This window comes from Myxocyprinus asiaticus, chromosome 10 (assembly GCF_019703515.2).
Source record: "Myxocyprinus asiaticus isolate MX2 ecotype Aquarium Trade chromosome 10, UBuf_Myxa_2, whole genome shotgun sequence".
NCBI classification, from domain to species: Eukaryota; Metazoa; Chordata; class Actinopteri; order Cypriniformes; family Catostomidae; genus Myxocyprinus; species Myxocyprinus asiaticus.
In genome coordinates, this window is record NC_059353.1 from 47,537,105 (window position 1) to 47,560,977 (window position 23,873).

The following is a 23,873-nucleotide window of genomic DNA, read 5'->3' on the forward strand; positions in this document are numbered from 1 at the left end:
CAGTTTTAAATCATGTCCTTTTGTCTATCCATTCCAGCCAGGTGGTACACAAATACCTGAAATAAGCTCCGGTTACAAGAAAGACGATTTGCATGTCAGGAAAAGAGAACTACCCCCATGTCTGTTCTTGGTGAGTTCCATACCTCCTCCTGTACTGTCTTTGGAACCTGTCCACTTGGATGTCTCAGATTACATCCAGCATGCTGTTGCTTATTCACATCTGGAAGACAAATATAAAGAACAACTGCATCATCTTCTAGAATCCAATCCTCAAGTGTGCACCCATCAGCTAGGAAAAACTGAAGTGTTGCAACATTGCATCTACACACCATACACTGTAAATGAAGCAAAAGCCCTATTGAATGTCCCCTGAAAAACAAGTCATAGTCAAGGAGTAGCTAGAATAAATGCTTACATCTGGAATAATGGAACTGTCACATTCAGGATGGGCATCGCCTGTCGTTTTAGTACCAAAGAAAGATGGTGGACATCGGTTCTGTGTAGACTTTCGAAAAGTAAATTCACAAACTGAGACCGACATCTACCCTCGGACAAATATTAATTAAATCCTTGAGTCCCTCTCAGGTGCTGCCATCTTTTCTACAATCGATCTGAATAGTGGTTATTGGCAAGTAAATATGCGTCCAAATAGCAAAGACAAGACAGCCTTTATTACTCCATTTGGGCTATTTCAATTCAATGTTATGCCATTTGGATTAAATAATTCCCCAGCTACCTTTCAGAGGTTAATGGAGACTGTCTTGGGAGAGCTGAGGGGAAAGATTTGTCTTGTTTATTTGAATGACATTTTTTCTATACTTCATCTGTTTTCCAGCACTTACAGGAACTTCAAAATGTCTTCAGCAGACTTCAGCAAGCCAACCTGACCATTGACTTTAAGAAATCCCTCTTCTGTCTTCAAGAAATAAAATTCCTTGGGCATATTGTCAGTGTTAATGGTGTTACTCCTGACAAAATACAAGCATTCCAAAGCTATCCAGAACCAAAAAACCTCAAAGAGGTTCAGCGATTTCTTGGTCTTACTGGATGGTATCATAGATTTGTGCCCAACTTCTCGAGAATTGCAGAGCCCATCAATGCCCTAAAGAAGAAAGGAAAACCATTCATCTGGAGTCCAGAAAGCCAATCTGCTTTTCAACAACTGAAGGCATGCCTGTTGTCTCCACCAATTTTAGGACACCCAGATCTCAACCTGCAATTTTTCGTTTACACTGATGCAAGTGAAATGGGTCTAGGTGTGGTGTTGATATAGAAAAGGGATGCCAACACAAAAGAGGTACTTGCATATGGCAGTAGGACCTTAAACAAAGAAGAAAGGCACTATTCTGCGACAGGAAAAAGAATATCTGGCCATAGTCTGGGCTCTTGAGAAATGTCAGTATTACCTTGAGCCTATACTCTTTACAGTTGTCACTGATCATGCTGCTATCCAGTGGATCCTGAATTCATTCAAGACAACTTATCAGGTGGGCTCTACATATGCAGCGATTTGATTTTGTCGTGGAGTATCGTAGAGGAAAACTGAATGTAGCTCCGGATGCACTCTCCAGAGTACCTGCCTGTGGTTTCTGCAATCTCTACACAAATGCAAAAGACACACAAGACACAAGCACTCTTCCACTATCACTTGATCTAATACGGAAAGAACAACACAAAGATCCAAAAATCGAGAAAATCTTAAGTCTCTGGCAGAAAGTGATGAGATGGTTAATCCAAATTATGTTGTTCTAGAAGACAAGTTCTACTATCAAAACAACATGTCAGACAAACAAGTTCATTACCGTTTGTACATTCCAGAGAGTCTAGTCCAACCCATGCTTGAAGGTTACCATACAAGTCCTTTAAGTGGCCATTTTGGAATCTTCAAAATATACAAAAGACTCCAAGATGTTGCTTTCTGGCCAGGAATGTGGAGGGATGTCAAGCACTTCATCAAATGCTGTATAACCTGTCAATCCCTTAAAGCAGACAACTGAAAACCTGCAGGGAAGATTCAACAAAGTACAGTAGAAGAACCTAATGTGATGTTGGGTGTGGACATCATGGGACCTCTGCCTAGTAGTCCTGAGAGGAACAAGTACCTCTTAGTCTTTGTGGATTACTTCACTCACTGGTTAGATCTTTTCCCTTCCAAATTGCCATTGCACAGACTATTTCTCAGATTCTCAGAAAATAAATCTTTACAAGGTGGGGTATTCCAGACTACATCTTATCTGACATTGGAGCACAGTTTGTGTCATCCATCTTCAAGACACTGTGAAAATGGATGGTTGCACCAAAACTTACCACAGCTTATCATTAACAAACTAATTTGACAGAAGGAGTGAATCATACACTGAAATGCATGAATGCATCTTATGTTGAGGATCACCACAAAAACTGGGACAAATACATTCCAGAAATTTTATTTGCCCTGAATTCTGCCGTTCAGGAAATAACTGGCCAAATTACAGCTGGGACGGAAGCTAAAAATCCTATGGACAAAATTCTACAAAGAAAAATCCCTACACCAGACTGTTCTAGTTATGATCTTGTCCACCAGTTGAAACAACTTCATGCTCAAGTAAAGAACAGTCCTAAAAAAGCACAACAACGTCAACTAAGGAACTAGAGGAAAAAGACGGCATGTTAGATTCAAACAAAAGAACGAGTATGGGTCAGAAACTTCCCACTATCCCATAGTAAGGATAAGTTCACAGCTAAGTTGGCACCAAGATGGAAGAGCCTTTACCGAGTTGTTGCTCAGTTGGGACCCCTAAATTATCAAGTGGTATTGGAGGATTCTGGTGAAGATGTTCGTACTGGTCATGTCTGCAACCTGAAACCTTTTTATTCCACTGCTGAAGATATAGACTTTCAAGAAAAGAAAAACACATTGACATTTTTCAGGAGGAATCTGATGAATTAAATTAGATTTTTTAAGGGGGGAGAAGTGTGACAGGCTGGTGTAAATACATACTGTCACCTTGAAGCAGATTTTGCTGTTTCTTTTTACACTGGCCCTTTAAGATACCAACAGGAAGTAGGCCCAACAGGAAGTTGTAAATGCCATGGTGAGAAATAAAGAGAGTGTGAACACCACACTCTAGACACTCAGTACCAGCTGGAATGTCACTACAGTGGATTACAACTCCAAAATCACCTCTTCAGGAGCAGGTTTAATTGTTTTACCTTCTTTATCTGCCTGTTGCTTCTTCTTTTTTTTTTCTTTTTTTTTTTTTGCTTTTGGGTTCAAATTGAACATTTATCTTGAACTGAATTTACTGATGGACTTGTTTTATGTTTACTTTGGGGCCTAAAAATGGACTTAATGGACTTTGTAGTAACTTGGCCACTCAAACCTTAATTTCTTTGGTGTTGAGTTATGAAATTTTCTGTTAATTCATTTTTTGACTGAGATTGATTTTGTGAAGAGTGATTTATTTCATGTTTGCTTTTCCAGGTTTGTGTAGCAGGTGTATTTTTAGTTAGTCTGATTTTTTTTTTTTTTTAATTGTTAGGTTTAACCTATCTAGCGCCCAACAATTAGTTTTCTACCTTGCGTAGTGTCCGATTAAACAGATCCCGCTGCAAGGTTGTTCCAACCCCTTATTATTTTCTTCTGCAAAACACAAATGAGAAAGCTGAAAAATCCATATAATGCAAGTGAATGGGAACTGGGACTATCAAGCTCAGTCCCCATCCACTTTTATTGTATGGAAAAGAGCAGCTTGGACATTTGCAAAACATCTCCTTTTGTGTATTACAGAACAAAAATAATCATACGAGTTTGCAGCAACACGAGGGTGGGTGAACAATGTCTTTAGGAAGGTAAACAAAACACTAGACATGTACAGTAAACTATACACACCTGTTGGTAAAGATTCTCCCAGTAATCCTGAGTCATCAGTCTGAATAAGGAGAGAAAGGCCCAGCCAAAGCTATCAAAGCTTGTGTAACCATAATCAGGATTGGAGCCTACTTTCATGCAGATAAATCCATCTGGACAATGCCTGAAATGCACATTTATGGGACAGAGTAGGTAAAACAAAAAACAAAACAAAAAAACTTGCCACCAGTGTTGAATCTACAAGCTACTTATAATTTAACCCTTAAATGCATGGGTTTCGCCAAATATTATTACATGACCCGACATGCATATCTTTCACAAATTGATCTACAATATGCCAGATTTTCAAAACATATTCAAGACAATTAGAAAATAATAGAAAAGGATATTTTATGATATATTCTGATGTTTTGTTTTTCATATATCAAAGAGATGATGCAACAAATGTAGAACAGGATTCATACAGAAATGTCATGAAACGTAACTGCCTGTCAAATACATACTGAGCTACACAAGCTGTTTTTACAATAAAAACAGTATTTATCTGGCACAAAATCTATGAAGACAGCATTCAAATTGAACAGATAAAATGTTCACAAAATACAACTAATAAAGTTAGAAACATACTAATTCAAATAATCAAGTAATAAACAGCAGCATTTAACTTAATATTTCGCTACGGCATTAAGAAACGAGACTTCTGCGCAGTGACTCCATTAATCGTTTTTGAACCTGTTCATTTACATGAACTGTCCGAATTAACCGATACATTAAAATGAATCAGACTTCCTAATGCTACTTATAAGAGAGAACATTCAAGGAAAACATGATTGATTATTATTATTGATTATTTTCTCAGTTCCCGCAATAATATGTGTCAAAAACAGTGATATAGCAATTTGTTGCTCAACACCACTACTTGTCGCAAAATGTCGTTCGGTACCACTATTTTCACAGAACTACTCTTGTCCTTGTTTTCCAAAGTATGCAGCAATAAAGAACGTTTTGAAAGTTTTTTTGGTAGAGGAAAACGCCGTTCCAGTGTGGATGAGTGGAGGCTTGTATCTGAGGATCTTGGTGAATAATGTTTAAAGGGAAAATGTTGCCAAGGTTTTACAAAATTGGTCCGTTTACATATGTTTGGTATGGAGGATGTTGCTTACCCCGCATCACTGCTTTTCCCACAGATCAGAGCCTTCTTTCCTATCATATAATGATTATCTAAAGGAAAAAAATGAGGAAAATCTCATGAGAAATAGTGCATTAGGTGGTTTGTTCTATAGTCTGATTGTTGGTTTATCTGACTTCAGTTTGGTTCATTAACAAAGCATTGCTTTAAAATATTATACATTTCAATTGGAAGAAGATTTGAATTTGATTAGAGAATGCTGCAGCCATGCATCTGTCTCTTGCACTTTATTTTACAATTTTGATACATTTTGCAATGAAGCCTGCCAAGAACTGATAATCTCAGGACTGATACATTTATTAAAATAACATGGCAAAAGAGTCTCGTAAGCAGACTGAGTAAAGCTGCACCCCATGCAAATGAGGGAGTAAACACCGGTCACATTAGTGCATGTTCAGACAAAAATGAAACTTAAATAATTATTCACTCAACCTCATTTCGTTCCAAAAATGTATGCTGTTTTATTTTTTATTTTTTTTACTTGGAACACAAATGGAGGGGTAACATTTTACAATAAGATTGTATTTGTTTACATTAGTAAATGCATTAGGTATCATGAACTAACAATGAACAATATTTTATTACAAATTGTGTTAATGTTGGTTAATGTTGATTTATAAAAATACAAATGTTCATTGTTGGTTCATGTTATTTCATAATGCATTAAGTTGCTTTAACATATACAACTTTTAGATTGAAAAATGTTTTACTATATGTTAAAATTAATATTAACCAAGTTTAATAAATGCTGTAAAAGTATTGTTCATTGTTAGTTCATGTTAACTAATGTAGTTAACTAATGTTAACAAATACAACCGGTAATACTTTACGATAAGGTTCCATTCATTAATAAATGCATTAGGTATCATGAACTAACACTGAACTACTGTACATATTTTTTAAAACATTTAATCTTTCTTGATGTTAGTTAATAAAAATACAATTGTTCATTGTTAGTTCATATTACTTACATAGCACATTAAATAATCAAACATATAAAAAACTAGTTCCCTATCTGTCACTCACTCGACGTTGGTGTCCATGTAGTGACACTAGGGGTCACTCTTGGGAGCCCGAGACACCTCTGGTCTTTGATAAAAGGCCAATGAAAATTGGCAAGTGGTATTTGCATGCCACTCCCCCGGACATACGGGTATAAAAGGAGCTGGTATGCAACCACTCATTCAGATTTTCTCTTCGGAGCCGAACGGTCATGCTCATTGAGCTGAATACTATTCATTCACCTCTGCTGGATCTGACGGCGCATTTCAGCGGCTTCTCCCTCCTCTACACTGGTGCACTGCAGAGAACACCCTTGGGCGCTTCAGCAGAAAAACTAGAGTATATTTTCTGAAAGAGCATTTTTCCCCTCTAAAAGAGTATATTTCTTTAAAAGAGCGCACACACGGAACGTCTTTTTAAAGACGCGTCTTTCTAAAGATGCCTTTCCGATCGTGTGTTATTCCTGGTTGCGGTCGTTTTCTCTCAATTTCAGATGGTCATGATCGCTGTCTTTCGTGCCTGGGCGCGACCCACACGGAGGCAGCGTTTGTGAATGGTTTATGTTCTCACTGTGAGAACATGACATAATTTTTTTTTAATAATTTTCTTTATTTATCACACATTATACATTTGCACATATACAGTGAAATTCTTCTTTTCACATATCCCAGCTAGGCTAGGGTCAGAGTGCAGGGTCAGCCATGATACAGTGCCCCTGGAGCAGATAGGGTCAAAGGCCTTGCTCAAGGGCCCAACAGTGGCATCTTGGCGGTGCTGGGGCTTGAACCCCCGACCTTCTGATCAGTAACCCAGAGCCTTAACCGCTTGAGCTACCACTGCCCCCACCATGGCAACACTGTGGTCACGTGTGGCTCCCCGCCTCGGTCCTTCTACCTATGGGTATGAGGTCAGCGCGGCTAGCACTGGGGGCAATTTGGGGACCTCGATGGGAACGTCTCTGCCGGGTATCCCCCCGCGGACCTCCCATTCCCCAGCACGCTCATCTGCCCCAGTCGAGCTTCCGGATGAGTTCGCCGGCTCGTCGCACGGCAAGTCTGGCTTCTTGTTCGGAGCCCGCGAAGATGAGGAGCTCTCGAGCGCAGCATCGGAGAGCGGGCTTGTCCAGACGGACGCAGAAGCCTCAGCTGGGCTTCCCCCTTCGGGGACGATCGCCCAGTAACAGGCCGATGCCGAAATGACGGACATGCTTTCCCGGGCCGCCGCGAGCATCAGGCTAGAGTGGAACCCTCCGCTCTCCCCTGAACCCTCGCGGCTTGATGATTGGTTTCTGGGCTCGCGGCGCCGCTCAAAACAGCCGCGCCCCACTCCAGTGCCATTCTTCCTGGAAGTGCATGAGGAGCTGACGAAGTCATGGGAGGCACCTTTCATTGCCCGGCCCCCCCACTCTCACTACCCTCGATGGCAGGGTGGCCAGGGGCTATACGGCGATTCCCCCGGTGGATAAGGCGCTCGCGGTGCACTTATGCCCGCAGAGCACCGCCACCTGGCGTGGATGCCCTAAGCTCCTGTCCAAGCCCTGTGGGCTCACGTCATCCCTGACGGCTAAAGCCTACAGTGCTGCTGGACAAGCCGCCTCTGCCCTGCACGCCATGGCTCTCCTGCAGGTCCACCAAGCCAAGGCGCTGAAAGAACTGTACGAGGGTAGTTCTGCCCCAGATTTGATGCAGGAACTGCGCTCGGTGACCGACCTCGGTGGTCTCCCGGGCGGACGATGGCCACACTAGTGGTCCAGGAGCACCACCTGTGGCTCAACCTGGTCAAGATGGACGAGGCCGACAAGACACGGTTCCTTGCTGCCCTCATTTCCCAGGCGGGCCTATTCGGTGACACCGTTGAGGACTTTGCCCAGCAGTTCTCGACGGTGAAGCAGCAGACGGAAGCAATCCAGCACATCCTGCCCCGGCGCGGCTCAAGATCCCGCACCCCGTCTGCTCGTCGTCAAGGGCGTCCCCCTGCGGTGACTGCACCGGCTCTGCCGCAGCCCGCCCCTTCGGCCCGGCCCCGGCATGGAGCCCACCGCAGGAAGCCGACGCCACCCATCTCACAGCTGGCGCCGAAGAACTCACGGAAATCCTCGAAGTGCCCCTGAGACGGGCAACCCAGGGACGAGGGAACCCACTCACGTGGAGCTGGTAGGAAGACCACTCCATCCCCCGGTGGAGGGCCGGGTGGAAAATCTTTTGTTGCCTTTTTGTTTGATTTCGCCGCACGCCCAAGTGGCTGCGGTACCCAACAGTACAGCAAAAGAGCGGCTTCCTTCCTCCCTGGGTCACATACCCGGTGTGTATGGTCGTCACCACGACTACCGTCCACGGGCTTTTTCTTGCAGGATTGGCGCTCCAGCGGTGCCCTTTCCGCCCCCGAGTGCCCAGCTGTGGCACACAGCCGCCCCCGATGTGGCAGCCTCCACGGGTTATGAGGACAGGCCTCTTCCTCCCCCATCTCAGGCTGTTCCGGGGGTGGTCACAAGGAGCCAGGTAAGTGCTTCGATGTCCCTAGACTCAGCACGGCCACGACGTGGTGTGGCACCTCGTGCTCCGCCCCGCCGCGAGGCCCCACCTGCCGGTATGTCCGACGACGTTGTCCCCTTTTGTCCCCTTGGTCCCGCTTGCGCTTTCCAATCCATCGCGGTGGCTGGTCCGGACCGTCCAACTCGGCTACGCGATTCAGTTCGCCAGGTGCCCGCCCAGGTTCAGTGGTATTCACTTCACCTTGGTCAAGGGCGAAAATGCTGTCACCCTGCGCGCGGAGATCGCTACCCTCCTACGGAAGGGCGCGATAGAACCTGTCCCTCCAGCCGAGATGAAGAAAGGGTTTTACAGCCCCTACTTCATCGTACCGAATAAAGGCGGTGGGTTGCGGCCAATCTTGGACCTGCGAGTACTGAACCGGGCTTTACACAGACTCCCGTTCAAGATGCTGACGCAAAGACGCATTCTGGCGCGCGTCCGGCATCAAGATTGGTTCGCGGCGGTAGACCTGAAGGATGCGTACTTTCACGTCTCGATCCTTCCTCGACACAGACCCTTCCTGCGGTTCGCGTTCGAGGGTCAGGCGTATCAGTACAAAGTCCTCCCTTTTGGCCTGTCCCTGTCTCCTCGCGTCTTTACGAAGGTCGCAGAGGCTGCCCTTGCCCCGTTAAGGGAGGTGGGCATTCGCATTCTCAACTATCTCGACGAATGGCTAATCCTAGCTCACTCTCAAGACGTGTTATGCGCACACAGGGACCTGGTGCTCTCACACCTCAGCCGACTAGGGCTTCGGGTCAACTGGGAAAAGAGCAAGCTCCCCCCAGTGCAGAGCATCTCTTTTCTCGGTTTGGAGTTGGACTCAGTCTCCTTGACGGCGCACCTTACGAACGAGCGTGCCCAGTCGGTGCTGGCCTGTTTGAAGGCGTTCAAGCAGGGAATAGCAGTTCCACTGAAACTTTTTAAGAGGCTCCTGGGGCATATGGCATCCTCGGCGGTGGCCACCCCGCTCGGGTTGATGCATATGAGGCCGCTTCAGCACTGGCTCCAGACTCGAGTCCCGAGACGGGCATGGCGCCACGGGACACACCGCGTGGCCATTACGTCGGTCTGTCACCGTCTTTTCAGCCCTTGGACCGACCTCTCGTTACTACGAGCAGGTGTTCCCCTAGAACTGGTCTCCAGGCAGATTCATCAGCCAATCAGATTGATTGATTTATTCTTGGTGGTGTAGTCTTTAGGCTATGTCCCGGTCGAGGCCTTCTAGCTGGACTTGAGTGAGGCCTTCAGTGTGATTCATGCCATTAAGAAAACAAAGTTTCACAATGAATAAGACACCCTATGCCTTTGGGCAGCTAACTTATAAGCTTATGTCGCAGCTAACTAGTAATACCAACTGACATTTTAAAAACACGTCAACGCATGAAAGCCAGAACTTGAAACGACACTTAATGCTCATGCAAGCCTAATTTTAACTGCAGCATGACTGTTTTGTGAAATGAACTTCTGCCGAACAGACATTCAAAAATCATAATTTTTCATATGAATCTACCAAGGAGGTCTATAATACCTGGAAAAATTGATCTAATAATATTTGCGATTTAAATGTTGTTTGCAATAAATTTCATTTCATCAGGGTACACGGTTATGCTGCGTTCCATTCAAGTTGGATGTTGGATATTCCTACTTGATATCTCCGACCATAAACGTATTCCATCCCCAGATATTCGGAAGATGATGTTTAAGGAAACAAAACTGCAACGCTTCCGTTAGCTTAGCAGGGGTTTGACTCTCATTAGAGATGTCTCCTAGCAACCCAACTGATAAACAATGCTGCAGCGCTAGCATTTGTGCTTTAGGTGTACGATTATCAAAAGAGATTATAATGTTTTATACACCTGTTCCTGCAGGCGTTTGTTAAACAAGCTTTAATATCATTAAGCTTATTTTAATATCGTAAAATAAGCTTCAATGAGTTGAATGGAACGCAGCACTACTTTTCAAAACTTTATCCGACACTGAATGCTCCAGCAGCCTAATTTACACTTAGAAAACTCCTGATGTTGCTATAACAATGCAAAAAGCACTAACCAATTTGCTTGAAGTGAAAATCAGTCCTCCTTTCCTGATTAATAAATTAAGCAATCACAGTCTTGCAGCACGTCTCGTGTTTTTAAATCCATAAGAATCTCTTTCTCAGTGGTGATGTGGCAGTGACAGTCAACTCCTCAGCAAGATCTCGCGCTCTTCGCTTTCAAATTACGTCACTTAAAGCGTGATTGCGTCACTCAAGGCCAGCTAGAAGGCCTCGACCGGGACATAGCCAAAAGATCACACCCACCAAGAACAAATAAATCAATCTGATTGGCTGATTAATCTGACAATCTGACTTTAGTTGCTCATTCATTTGCACTGTTGAGGGATTCTGTAGAAATTCTGAAGACTTGACGGGGTGGAGCTCAGACACACACGCTGCTTCGGGCATGCGATTTGTGAAACAGTTGTCACACTTTGCTTGTAAGCATCAAGGAATAAATTCTGTCTGGATAAACTTTTTTTGTTTTTCTCTATTTATTTGTAGATTAATTAAGAGTGGAAAGTGATTCAAAATACATAGGCAAAAAGGTGATTGAGAATGAAAGGTTGAAAAATATTTATTTATTTGGCATGTTAGGCCAGCAGGAGAAGGCTTTGCTGGCATTGAGAATTCGCCACTGGTGGCTTGGTTGCCTGTGGATTCCCGTGGGCATCTGTTGATCTGTTGTTTGAATGTGTTCTGGCCACTCATGATAGTCAACATTGCGTAACCACAGAAGCAGAAGGTCCCACGCATGTATGTGTGGAACCCGCAAAGCCTTCGTAGGCTATTTAGAGGAGAAAAGATAGAAATATACTCTTAATTTCCCTATCGATTGTAGCCAGTTTGAATGGGAACGCCATTCCCCCATGAAATTCACCAGAGGAATTCTGTTCTTTTTTTGTGATTTTTCAGCAGTTTCATAGAGGCCGTTTACACCACAACGTTTTCAACTAAAAACGGAAAACCTTTTATGCGTTTTGGTTGTTCATTTACACGACAACGGCATTTTGAGGACTCAAAACGCAAACTTTTGAAAACGGGTTTCAAAGTGCAAGTTTTTGAAATCTATGCCGTTATCGTCTCCGTGTAAACATACAAAAATGCAAATTTGTGAAAACGATGACGTAATGCGCACGCGTATTACGTGTTATATATAGAATGATGGATTGATAGGCATCAATTTGAGATGTATAATTATCAATATGAATACTGGTGTCTGTGCAAATACTAATCAACAATTTATTCATTTGGAGTGTTTTGTATGGAGTGTGAACATTGTACAGTAGGCAGAACCTGCAATTTGAAAATCTTGAAACGAATGTATGGATTCAGATGGGAAAAATGTATTTGTATTTTAAATGTTATTTATTTATTTACTTAATTTTATGTGATGTACCTTTTCCCTGCAATTCATTCACCCACCGCTTATGTATATAGCCTATAGGTTCTGGGAACGTGACGTCAACAACGCAATGCATGTTGGGACTTTAGGACACGGAAGCTGTGGTGGATACTGTGTTGTATTGGAAATAGACAGTATAGTTTGTATTATACAGATAAAAATACGTAACAATGGTGAATGCTTGTTGTGTAATTAACTGCCATAATCGCACTCACGACCGGCGTGGAAACCGTATTTCAAATGGAGTGCGATTTTTCAGCTTTCCCGCCTGGAAACAACACGTTGGAACTCAGGTCTCCGAGTTAACAAAGCGGCGTCGCATGGCATGGGTAGCAGCAGTAAGATGGAAAAACATCACCTTCAACATTCCCCGACACAGGTTTGTTTGTTCAAGGCCTTTTCACAAAGGAAAGATATAATCAAAGCACTTCTAACTGTTTTTGTTGTTACAGCTAGCAATGCAAACATGGCGTAGAGTTGTTGCTACACCGCTAACTTTGCACTAGTAACTGGCTGCATAACTACATAACTAATCAAATAAATTCAGCCTATTCTTTTTAGGCAAACCAGCCTATGAAATGCTAGAGTGTGATCCTGACTGGGTACCATCATTACATCTCGGGCACACCGAGTTAAAGCAACGCACTCTGGGCGGTTTAACTGGAGAACACAGACAGCAAGCTGTCACAGGGACTAACACTGCACCTGCACAACTTGATCTAGCTGGCCAGAGACCGGAGATGGATGAAACTGCAACAACAGATGGTGCTGTACTGATGGATGACACTGGTTCAAAAGACAACACTGCAGAACAGCAGGAATGTCTTTTTTGTAGCTGCAGACGTGCCGAAATTAACTGCTTGTTTAAGGAGAACAGGAGACTCTCTCAAAAGAAGATGGATGAGGATTCAAGATGATGACGTGAAGGTCAGGTACTACACTGGGCTTCCATGTTTTGCGGTTCTGATGGGTGTGCCGACACAGCTTCTTCCCTGCCTGCCACAGACCGGCCGATAACTTTCACCTTTTCAGATGCTCCTCTCAACTCTGATGCGCCTGAGGCTGAATCTGCCGTGTGGTACCTCGTTAAGATCACCGGACCACTCTTTGTGTTTGTACGGATCGAGCCCGTTGATTTCCTTGATTTTTTGTAAGTACTGCAACTTTGCTTCCTTGTTGAGCTTTTCTCTATATAGAATCTTGCACTTGGTCTTCGTTCGGTCCATTATTATTTATTTGTTTTTTTTTCCTGTTTATTATCGCTGATAACTGAGGAGCGTGTCCTAAAACATGGTGGCAACTACCCAGAATGCAATGCGAAGTGACGTAGTTTCCCAAGCTCTATAGACAGAGATGTGATGCCATGTACAGTATTCAATGATATGCTTAGAATAAGAAAACATGAGGCAGTGAAAATGCATGTTAGATCCAGTGTACACAAGACCTCTCTCTCCATCAGAAGATATCCATATATCAGAGTTCTTTCTGATATCCAAAACCAGTGAACATCAACAGCTTATGTTAACTTACTCTCCTACCAGCCCAAGAGTCAGCAGGGGGAATACAGAAGAAGGCAGGAGACGAAGTGATTGTAAAAATGAGCAGAGTTTATTGAATAATCTTGAGAGTTCAGTCTATAGGCATGTGTGCGAGTACTTCAAAACAATGCGCAAGACATTCAAAACTACAACGGCGGACTACAGGACTGTGATTTTGCTGCTCAAGATTTTGAGTTTATTGACGCTTCTCCAGCAAAGTAATTGTAGTAATAAAGCAACCTCATCATCTGTCCAGACAAAATTGCTTGATGCTTTCGCCATCATCATTGTTTGTATTCACATGCGCAGGCACATAGTGTTTCTTTACAAAGTGACATCGCCAACTACTGGCCTGGCATGCATAATACAGCGTTTTTAGCCGTTTTCGTGGATCCGTGTGAACGGGGATCGTTCTGACAACGTTGTCGTCTGTACGTGAAACTGTTCAAACACGCAAAAGGAAAAACATTTCAGTTTTTAGTACATCGTTGTCATGTAAAAGTACCCTTAGACTGAGAGTCTCTGAATGTATCAATGTACATTGTTAAAAAATTTAAAATGTTTTCTTTAGAATGATACCAAACACCCTCCTTGTTTTCTTTTTTTTTCTTTTCTTTTTTATTTATTAGCTTTTAATTTTGTGTATGCCACTGAAACAGGAAATCTTTAAAACACCTTCAGAGCTTAAAGGGTTAACTGTTTGGCGAAGTTGTTAATAACTGTTTGGCGAAGTTGTTTACTTGCTGTAATGCTTGAATATGTATTCTGGTAGGGTGTTTGAAGCTAATAATGTCGTGCTTAAATTATTCGAACATTACTCATGTGTTTACCAATCTTTTCCAGATTCCCTAAGTGTGTGTGCCGCTGTTTTATTATTTCTTTCACCTCAGTAGTACAAGTTGTTGTCACTTTCCATTGCCCTTTTAGCAGATAATGTAGTGTGTTTAAACTGAGTGGACAGTTTAAAGTTGCTTCTAAAAGCCACTATAGGTGCAAGGTAATTCCCAATTAATGTATGTTCATCTCAAGTTGTTTATAATGTACTGATTTCATAGCACAGAAATGTACATATGAATTTGTTTAGCGTGTAACCATCTCTTTATCACAACTTTTCTTCCAAAGAAAGGATTATGGAAACTGTTTATTATTGTTATTGTTAATTTGCCTATTTCTACATATTATTTTTTGTTTAAAAAAAAAAAAAAAGTGTATTTCATCCCCATTTTTATTGATTCCTCATTTTGTGTTTTCATAATACAGTCTTATTGTTTGCAGTGCTATAAACCTATTATTGTAGTATCAAAGGTGCTGTAAGCGATTTAATTTTTATTTATTTTTTCATGGAAAGGTATGCAAATAAAATGTCACTCTCCCTGAAAGATATTAATGAAATAAGTGTTGTGAGATATCTCACCTGTCTCTGTGATAGCTCTGGACTCTGTAAACAGCAAACAAAAATGTGTCCGCGGTCAGCGGTCAATGACGCTTTCAGCCTGTCAGTCATTTTGCGCATTCTCATAGTATTGTAGTTACAGCAAATTATTGAAGCTTAAAGCCATTTTTATCCATGTTGTTCATAACAGTTGTCAGCTAAGGATGCTATTTTGCTGTTGTTGTTTTTGACCACCATTTCTGCTCGATATGTGTCTTAGTAAAGCTCATTTGGTATCCTTGGAGTGCGGGGTTTTGGAAAGAGGGGACGTGGCTAAACCAACAGCTCAGACTGTTTAAATTCTAGCTTACAGCACCTTTAAGAGTGTACTCACACTAGGCAATCTGTACCGTGCCCGAGCACAGTTGAAGTCCAGTTCGTTTGACTAGTGTGATATGCTGAACCACTTGAAGAGGTGGGCTCGGGCACGGTTCAGTTGGCTGAGGCACAGTACGCATCTAGTGTGATCCCTAACCGTGACTAAGCACGGAACTCCAAACCTTAACATCAATGATTCTACTGGGCAAAGGGTTCACTATGGTCTACGGCATAGGTGCAGTGTTTACTGGAAATTTGGGCAGACAAGAGTATACAGGAACAACTGGATACAACACACAAGAATTCAACTCAAAGAACTAAAATTCGCGACTATCTTCATGCTTGTGGATACCAAAGAACCATTGAGCAATGACGTGACAAGCTGAAAAAACAGTATCAGTATGGGTCAGCTTGTCGGACGAGAAGGATAAATTCCAGTGGTACGATGCTGTCAACAATTAGGCATGTGAGAGGGCCACGTGTCACCACGCCCCAAACGACTCAAAGCCACAAATTAACATTACGATGATGGACTCCATTGTGCTCTGCGAGAGTGCGTTTCTTCCTGTTTTCTTCATAACAAAAAGTCGAATCATAATGACGTAAGCGTGCTCAGGCCCGGAACGTTAAGTGCAATGTGAGTGCAAGCCAGCAGGGGAGTGGGGGGGGCAATTATGCTTGGGCATGGTACAAGGCAACCGGGCCTAGTGTGAGTATGCCCTTAGGTTCACTTGCATTGTCCACTGAGGCTGTAGACTGTAATATACAAATTCTGTGTCTTCAATTGAACTCGTATCACAAGTTTCACCTCTTAAATTGATATGTGTAGTACAATACAAACAATAATGTGTAGTGGATAAAACACTAGAATAATCATATTAAAGTATGTAAATAAAAAAATTTCCATAGTGCAGCTAAATTAGTACACTTAATCTGACAAAAAAAATGTCTGGCTAACATGGCAGCAAAGATTCAAGTTTATAGCCAGTTAAAACTTTTGTGGTCAACAGGGGCAGACTAATGCACAGGCTAACCTAACCCTATTCTTTGGTTATTGGCAGCACAAGTTGGGACTTTCTGACTGACAACAGTTTTTGGCTGTGTAGTAAACTAATAAGTTGACAACCCAATATAAATTTAGTCTTGCTGATATTATGCATCAAAGCACTGTGGTAGTGCCGTGCAATTAATCACAATAAAATCGTGATATTAGTAAGCTGCAATTTTATTTGATCTTTAACTCACAATTCTGTGATGTTTAATTCAACATTCTGATTGGTGCACATGTTTTTGCTCTCTGACAAGATATCACCAATCAGAATACAGTGTGCACATAGTAGGTAACAGTGGCTATGTTTACATGTACACCAATACTATGATTATTTGCTGAGAAATCTGATGTTTTAATGCTTTTATTTTATTTTTTATAAATGAATATTTATTACAAAAAACAACTTGTTGCAGATATGTCTCTTTAAATACAGCTTTGCAAAAGGAAAATTAGTCAGTCAGTTTGTGAGTCTTTTTGAATGATTTATTAAAAGAACCACTTCATAAGAGTCATTTTCGACTACACTGTTCTGTTTTGATTCACTAAAAAGAAACTGTTCATAAGAGTAATTTGTTTGTCAGACTACATTGGTTGCTCTGTCTGTTTTAATTCACTAAAAATAATCGGTTCATAATAGTCATTTGTGTGTAAATCAGAATACACGTGCTGGATGTTGTTGTGTTTCACACGCAAGCACAAACTCTTTTCAAAGATATCAAATCAAAGATATCAAATCACTTTATTGTCACACAACCATATACACAAATGCAACAGTGGGTGAAAGTCTTGGGTGCAGTTCCGAGCACAGTCATGACAGTGATGAGACATATACTAATTTACAATAACATCAGAATATGCAACACAATTTACATATCTAATATACACATAATTACACAACACAATATACAATAATATACAATGTACAGTATAAAATATACACAATATAGAATACACATACACACAATAAAGAATACACAGTATACAATAAATAGTATATATAAAATATACATTATGTTGTATTGTGCTGTATTGACATTCAGGCTGTTGGTTGATAATCAGTTGCCAGTATTGTTAAGAGAGAATATAATTTATGACAGTCCAGTGTGAGATAATAAGATTATAAAATTAATAAAGTGCAGTGCTGATGTATATTGATCGTGAGAGATCAAAAGTTCAAAAGTCTGATTGCTTGGGGGAAGAAGTTGTCATGAAGTCGGCTGGTGCAGGTCCTGATGCTGCGATACCATCTGCCTGATGGTAGCAGTGAGAGCAGCCCATGGCTCGGGTGGCTGGAGTCTCTGATGATCCTCCGAGCTTTTTTCACACACCTGGTATATACTGTATGTCCTGGAGGGAGAGAAGCTCAGCTCCAATGATGTGTCTGGCAGTTCGCACCACACATTGCAGGGCTTTGCGGTTGAGGGCAGTGCTTTTGCCGAACCAGGCAGTGATGCAGCCAGTCAGGATGCTCTCTACAGTGCTGGTGTAGAACCGTGTGAGGATGTGGTGGTTCATTCCAAACTTCCTCAGCCATCTCAGGAAGAAGAGGCACTGGTGAGCCTTCTTCACAATGGCCTCAGTGTGGACGGACCATGTGAGTTCCTCTCTGATGTGGACACCGAGGAACTTGAAGCTGCTGACTCTCTCCACCGGTGCTCCATTGATGGTGATGGGGCTGTGTTCTCTGTCTTTTCTCCTTAAGTCCACCACAAGCTCCTTGGTCTTACTGATGTTGAGGGAGAGGTTGTGCTCCTGACACCAGCGTGTCAGAGTGTGCACCTCCTCTCTGTAGGCTGATTCATCATTGTCAGTGGTCAGAACTACCACCGTCATATCATCAGCAAACTTAATAATGGCATTGGAGCTGTGTGTTGCCACACAGTCATGTGTGTACAGGGAATACAGGAGTGGGCTGAGAACACAGCCCTGCAAGGCTCCAGTGTTGAGGGTCAATGATGAGATGTTGCTGCCCATTCTAACCACCTGGCGTCTGCTTGACAGGAAGTCCAGGATCCAGCTGCACAGCAAGCTGTTTAAGCCCAAAGCCCGGAGTTTCACATCAAGCTTGGAGGGAACTATGGTGTTAAATGCTAAGCTGTAGTCTACAAACAGCATTCTCACATATGTGTTCCTTATGGGACACAGGTGGGAGGGAGCAGTGTGTAGTGTAGATGCAATGGCATCATCGGTGGAGCGATTGTTGCGGTATGCAAACTGCAGTTAGTCCAGTGAGGGAGGCAGCACAGAGCAGATGTAATCTCTGATTAGTCTCTCAAAGCATTTGCTGATGATGGGGGTCAGAGCAACCGGACACCAGTCATTTAAGCAAGTGATTTTGGATTGCTTTGGTACAGGCACAATGGTGGATGTTTTAAAGCATGTGGGCACCACAGACAACGAGAGGGAAAGGTTGAAAATGTCCGTAAAAACACCAGCCAGTTGGTTCACGCACGCTCTGATGACGTGGCCCGGAATGCCGTCTGGAACTGTGGCTTTATGGATATTCACCCGTCGGAAGGATCGGGTTACATCCGCTACAGAGATGGAGAGTGAACTAACCTCTTTAGCTTCGGCCGCGAGAGCTCTCTCCGCAAGGGTGGTGTTATTTCCCTCGAAACGAGCATAAAAAGTATTTAGCTCATCCGGGAGAGAGGCAGCGGTGTTCACGGCAGAGTTTTTATTCCCTTTGAAGTCCGTGATGATATTAATTCCCTGCCACATGCTTCTAGAGTTGGTGGTGTTGAACTGTCCTTCAATCTTGTCCCTGTACTGGCGTTTGGCTGCTCTGATAGTTTTGCGGAGGGCATAACTGGCTTGTTTATGCTCCTCCGCGTTCCCGGAATTAAAAGCGGAGGTCCGTGCATTAAGTGCCACACGAACATCGCTATTAATCCATGGTTTCTGGTTCAGGTACATCCATATAGTTTTGGTCGGTACAACGTCCACTATGCACTTACTGATGAAACACGTTACGGTATCAGTGTAAACCTCGATGTCGTCATCAGAGGCATACCGGTACATCTCCCAGTCCGCGTGATCAAAACAATCTTGTAGCACAGAATCTGATTGATCCGACCAGCACTGGATCGTTCTGAGTGCGGGTGCTTCCTGTTTCAGTTTCTGCCTGTAAGCGGGCAGAAGCAGAATGGAAGAGTGGTCCAATTTGCCAAATGGTGGGCAGGGGAGGGATTTGTAGCCATCCCGGAAGGGAGAGTAGCAATGGTCCAAAACCCGGTCCCCTTGTGTGTTGGAAGTATTTCGGTGCGATTGATTTGGAATTGGCTTTGTTAAAGTCCGCGGTCACAATGAACGTGGCCTCAGGGTGCGCGGTTTCCTGCTCACTTATACTCCCATACAGATTGAGTGCCCGGTCTGTGTCGGCTTGTGGCGGGATGTACACAGCTGTAATAATGACCGCTGTGAATTCCCTCGGTAGCCAGAACGGCTGACACAGAAGCATGAGAAATTCCAGATCAGAGAGCAGAAAGACTTGATAGAATGTACGTTCCTCTGATCACACCAAGATTTGTTTATCATAAAACACACACCACCACCTCTGCTTTTACCTGAGAGGTCTTTGAGCTCTGTCCGCTTGGTGCACTGAGAACCCCGCGGGTTCAATGGCCGAGTCTGGAATCTCTGCAGACATCCAAGTTTCTGTAAGGCAGATAATGCAGCAGTCCCTCGTCTCTCGTTGGAAAGAGATCCATGCTCTCAGCTCGCAGAGCTTATTGTCCAGAGACTGAACATTTGCCAGTAGAATACTGGGTAGCGGGGGACGATTTGTGCAACGTCTTAGTCTGATGAGAACGCCGGCTCTCCTTCCCCTTTACCAGCTATATTTCCGCGGCTGGGCAGTCCAGACAGAGGGCTCCACTGGCATGTTTGTAAACAGCAGGTCGGCATTGAGGAATTTAAAGTTTAAAATTATTTTGCGGCATATGGTCTTTTTATCTCCCCAACATTCCATTCTCTGGAAACCTCCAAGCCTAGAGGCCTGTGTAGACCTTAATCCGGCCCTGGGGGTCAATAATCCTTATTTTGTTTAATTAAAATTTTAGTTTTTTGTATTGATTTAGAATATGATAAGCATTTAAATATCTAAGGGGTGCATGAGAGCAACTAGGGGTTTTGAAAGCCTTGTCTAATATTTGCAAGCATTACAAGATTACTGGTGAATTTTCACAGCAAAGTGAGCTGCTGTTCTGATAATTCAACTATTGTGCATGGCACTAGCAACACCAAAGTGTCAATGGGTTTGATTTTCAGGGAACACACATACTGATATAACATATCTCTATCAAGTTCTGAATCAGAGCTAGTAGATTTTGACAACATTTGCTAAAGCTAGCATTCTATTATATTCAAATCTATTCTATAAACCACATACCTTTTATACATATACATTTTAGTATTAACTCACCAGGATTATTAATATATTTCTGACAGAAATCTTTGTTTGTGCCATTACAGGCAGATGTCCAGTTAAGATACAGGTCTTTGTTCTCATCAAGGGTGGAGTTGGCAGGCTGCCACACACATTTATGTCTTAAACTACCCATAAAGAGCTGCAACCCGACCAAAGCAAAGACGCTTAGGCAAAACAGGGTCAATATCATCACATCAGCCAGCTTCTTCACCGACTGGATCAGAGCCCCAACGATCGTCTTCAGCCCTGTGTGAACAACAGAGGAAACTTTTCACTGCGGTCTCACTGCAAAGTAATTAAATAGCTTTTGTGAAATGAGTAACCAATTATTATTTACACTTTAAATTGCATTCAAATTCAAGAGGAACTGTGAATGAAAACAAGCTTAAGCTATATGATTACTAATGGATGGAAATTTTCATGAAACACATGCATATAACTGCTGCTACATGTTATAAATGAACACTGACTACATGAAGACATGAAAGACGCTTACAGCACAACTGTATATCACAAAAGGAGAGGAGCTAAAAATAAATCAACAATAGCTCAAACTAGGGATGGGTCTCATTAGGAACTTAACAATTCTAGTTCTGATTCCAATTCCACTTAACAATTGCGGCTTCTTGGTAATTCCATTAAAGGATTAGTTCACCCAGAAATAAAAATTCAGTCATTGCTTACTTGCCTCTGTGTTGTTATAACCCCATATGACTTTCTTTCTTTTTCTTGACACAAAGGGAGAAATTGTGAAAAAATTTTGTTCTCAGTTATGTCATACATGGCAGTTTATGGTGACCACATCTTCAAGCTTCAAAAGAATGCAAAAGTATAATTCAAAAGTCTGATAAATTATTTAATGAGACTCATGATTGTTATGAAAGCATACGATAAGGTTTGGAGAGAAACAAACCAAAATCTAATGTATTATTTAGTGAAAATGTTCACTGACCGTTGATTTCCTGTGCGCATTCATGATAGGGCACAAGAGCAACAGTTCAGGAAGACCCCTCACAACATTGTGGCATTCAAGTGGAAACTCGTTTTGTTTTTCTAAAAACAGGTCCTCCACAACGTTAGCAACAATAGAACACAACACCGCTGCACACAAAACAGAGAACAGAACTTTCTAAACATGACTGAAGAGTTTATAGTCTGAGAATTTATGCATTTCTATGCCCAGATCTTTTTTTTTTTTTTTTTGCCTGGAGTCCTCAATCAAAGAGACAGATGGAGTAGGCATGGATGTCTGTCATCTCTTCTCCATTCTGAACAGGCGAGTTGTGACAGACCTGAAGAGAGTGAGACCTCTGCAAAAACAGTCTGTAGAAGTAACATTCTCTGCCAAAATCAAGTAATTTTCAACCAGCTCATGAGATGCTGGCTTTAATATACTGTCATGAGGAAGTTTTTGGACCGGTGCCAGTTCACAGCGGACGGAGTTACCCGCGTGATGCCGAAAATAGAAAACAAGCGATTGATAGAATGTACTGTTGCTCATCACTGCTGGTTAGGACAAAAACTCTGATTACCGTAGAAAATATACCTTTTATCAAGTGTCGTTTGCGGTCAGGTTAGGACACGGTGTGACTGTGGCTGCCTGTAGCCTCCACTATGTTTCTGTTTGAATTCCGAGTACTCCTTTAAAAAAAAAAAAAACAAGGCTGGGCATAGAAATGCATCAATTCTTCAACTACAAACTCTTCAGACATGTGTAGTAAGGTCTGCTCTCTGTTTTGTGTGCAGCTGTGTTGTGTTCTGTTGTTGTTATTGCATCCTTTCATAATTATGAGTCTCATAGAATAATTTTTTAGACTTCTGATTTATACTTTTGCATTCTTTTTTGAAGAGGTGGTCACCATAAACTGGCATTGTATGACATCACTGAGTACAATTTTTTTTTCACAATTTCTCCCTTTGTGTTAAGAAAAAAAAAGTCATATAGGGTTCTAACAACACAGGAGTGAGTAAACAATGACTGAATTTTCATTTCTGGGTGACCATCCTTTTAACGATTCTTTTAGTACTTTTGAACTAAATCAGTACACTGACTTAAACCCCCTTTTTTCAAAGACTTAGTCATGATTTTACTTCCATATTAATCAATACACAGAATATCAGTGCACTGATTTAGTACACTGATTCAGGTCTTACATGCCTTAAAAACATAACACAGTTCTTGGTTCTTTTGAATAGGACATTACGAAAGTAACACGTTGCGGTTTATTTATTAAGTCAAAAACAGCTTGAAATGATTCAGTGATTGAGTCATTAAACTGATCCACAACACTCAAAAAAATTTAAAATAAGATTTAATAAGAGTAAATAAGCATTTTATTTATTTATAATAAAATTCCATCAAATTTAATTGATTAATCTTCAAAAACAACAACAAAAAACTAAATAAGTTAAATTTTATTTGATTTGTAATTACACAATTCAATTTGTTGGAATTTTGTTATGAAATTTAAACGAGTAAATCTTGAAAATTGGCTAAAATATTTTTTGAGTGAAAAATCATTCATGAATTCAAAACTGATTTTTTTGGGTCTAATGATCGATTCATTAAAAAGAGACAGCTGGTATTAGTAATTTGTTTGCAGATCGAAATACACTGATCATGCTTCATGTTTGTTGTTGTGTGCAACCGGCGAGAACATCGCAATAAAAAGACATGATGTCTGCTTAATGTCTTTGTATTTTTAATGGCGGCCAGTCTCTTTCTCATCACAGTCAATTCAGATTGCTAACACACAACTCAGATAAGCATTTTATTGTATTTTTTTTTTTTGCCGTGGCACTGAAGATTCAGTAGCTGTGCATGAAACACTATAGGAGTATTCTAGTACGATATTCCATCCGCATTGGCTAAGCAAACCAAACGTCATAAGAACCATTCAGCTCAGTAATTTTTTTTATTAAAAGGAACCAGTTCTGTATAAGATCTAGTTCTCGATTCCCAACCCAAGCTCAAACATAAATACAATCCCAAGCAAAAGTATAAATGACTATTATAATTTAATAGTTTCAATTTATCTAATCTATTCACTTCTACAAGTAAAAGGAATCATTTACACTAGAAAAGAAATGGAA

The 23,873-nt window shown here is 41.8% G+C and overlaps 1 protein-coding gene across 1 annotated transcript in view; it reads right to left on the reverse strand.

Moving 5' to 3' along the window:
- LOC127447649 (sodium channel protein type 2 subunit alpha-like) overlaps window positions 1–23,873 on the reverse strand; it is a 73,648-nt gene that overhangs the window by 43,507 nt on the left and 6,268 nt on the right. Inside the window, exons 6-9 of the mRNA XM_051709613.1 lie at window positions 20,775–21,026; window positions 15,992–16,020; window positions 5,014–5,048; window positions 3,872–4,013 (exon numbers count right to left, since the gene is read on the reverse strand). Of these exons, the coding sequence (XP_051565573.1) occupies window positions 3,872–4,013; window positions 5,014–5,048; window positions 15,992–16,020; window positions 20,775–21,026 (458 nt within the window). The remainder of the gene's footprint in view (window positions 1–3,871; window positions 4,014–5,013; window positions 5,049–15,991; window positions 16,021–20,774; window positions 21,027–23,873) is intronic.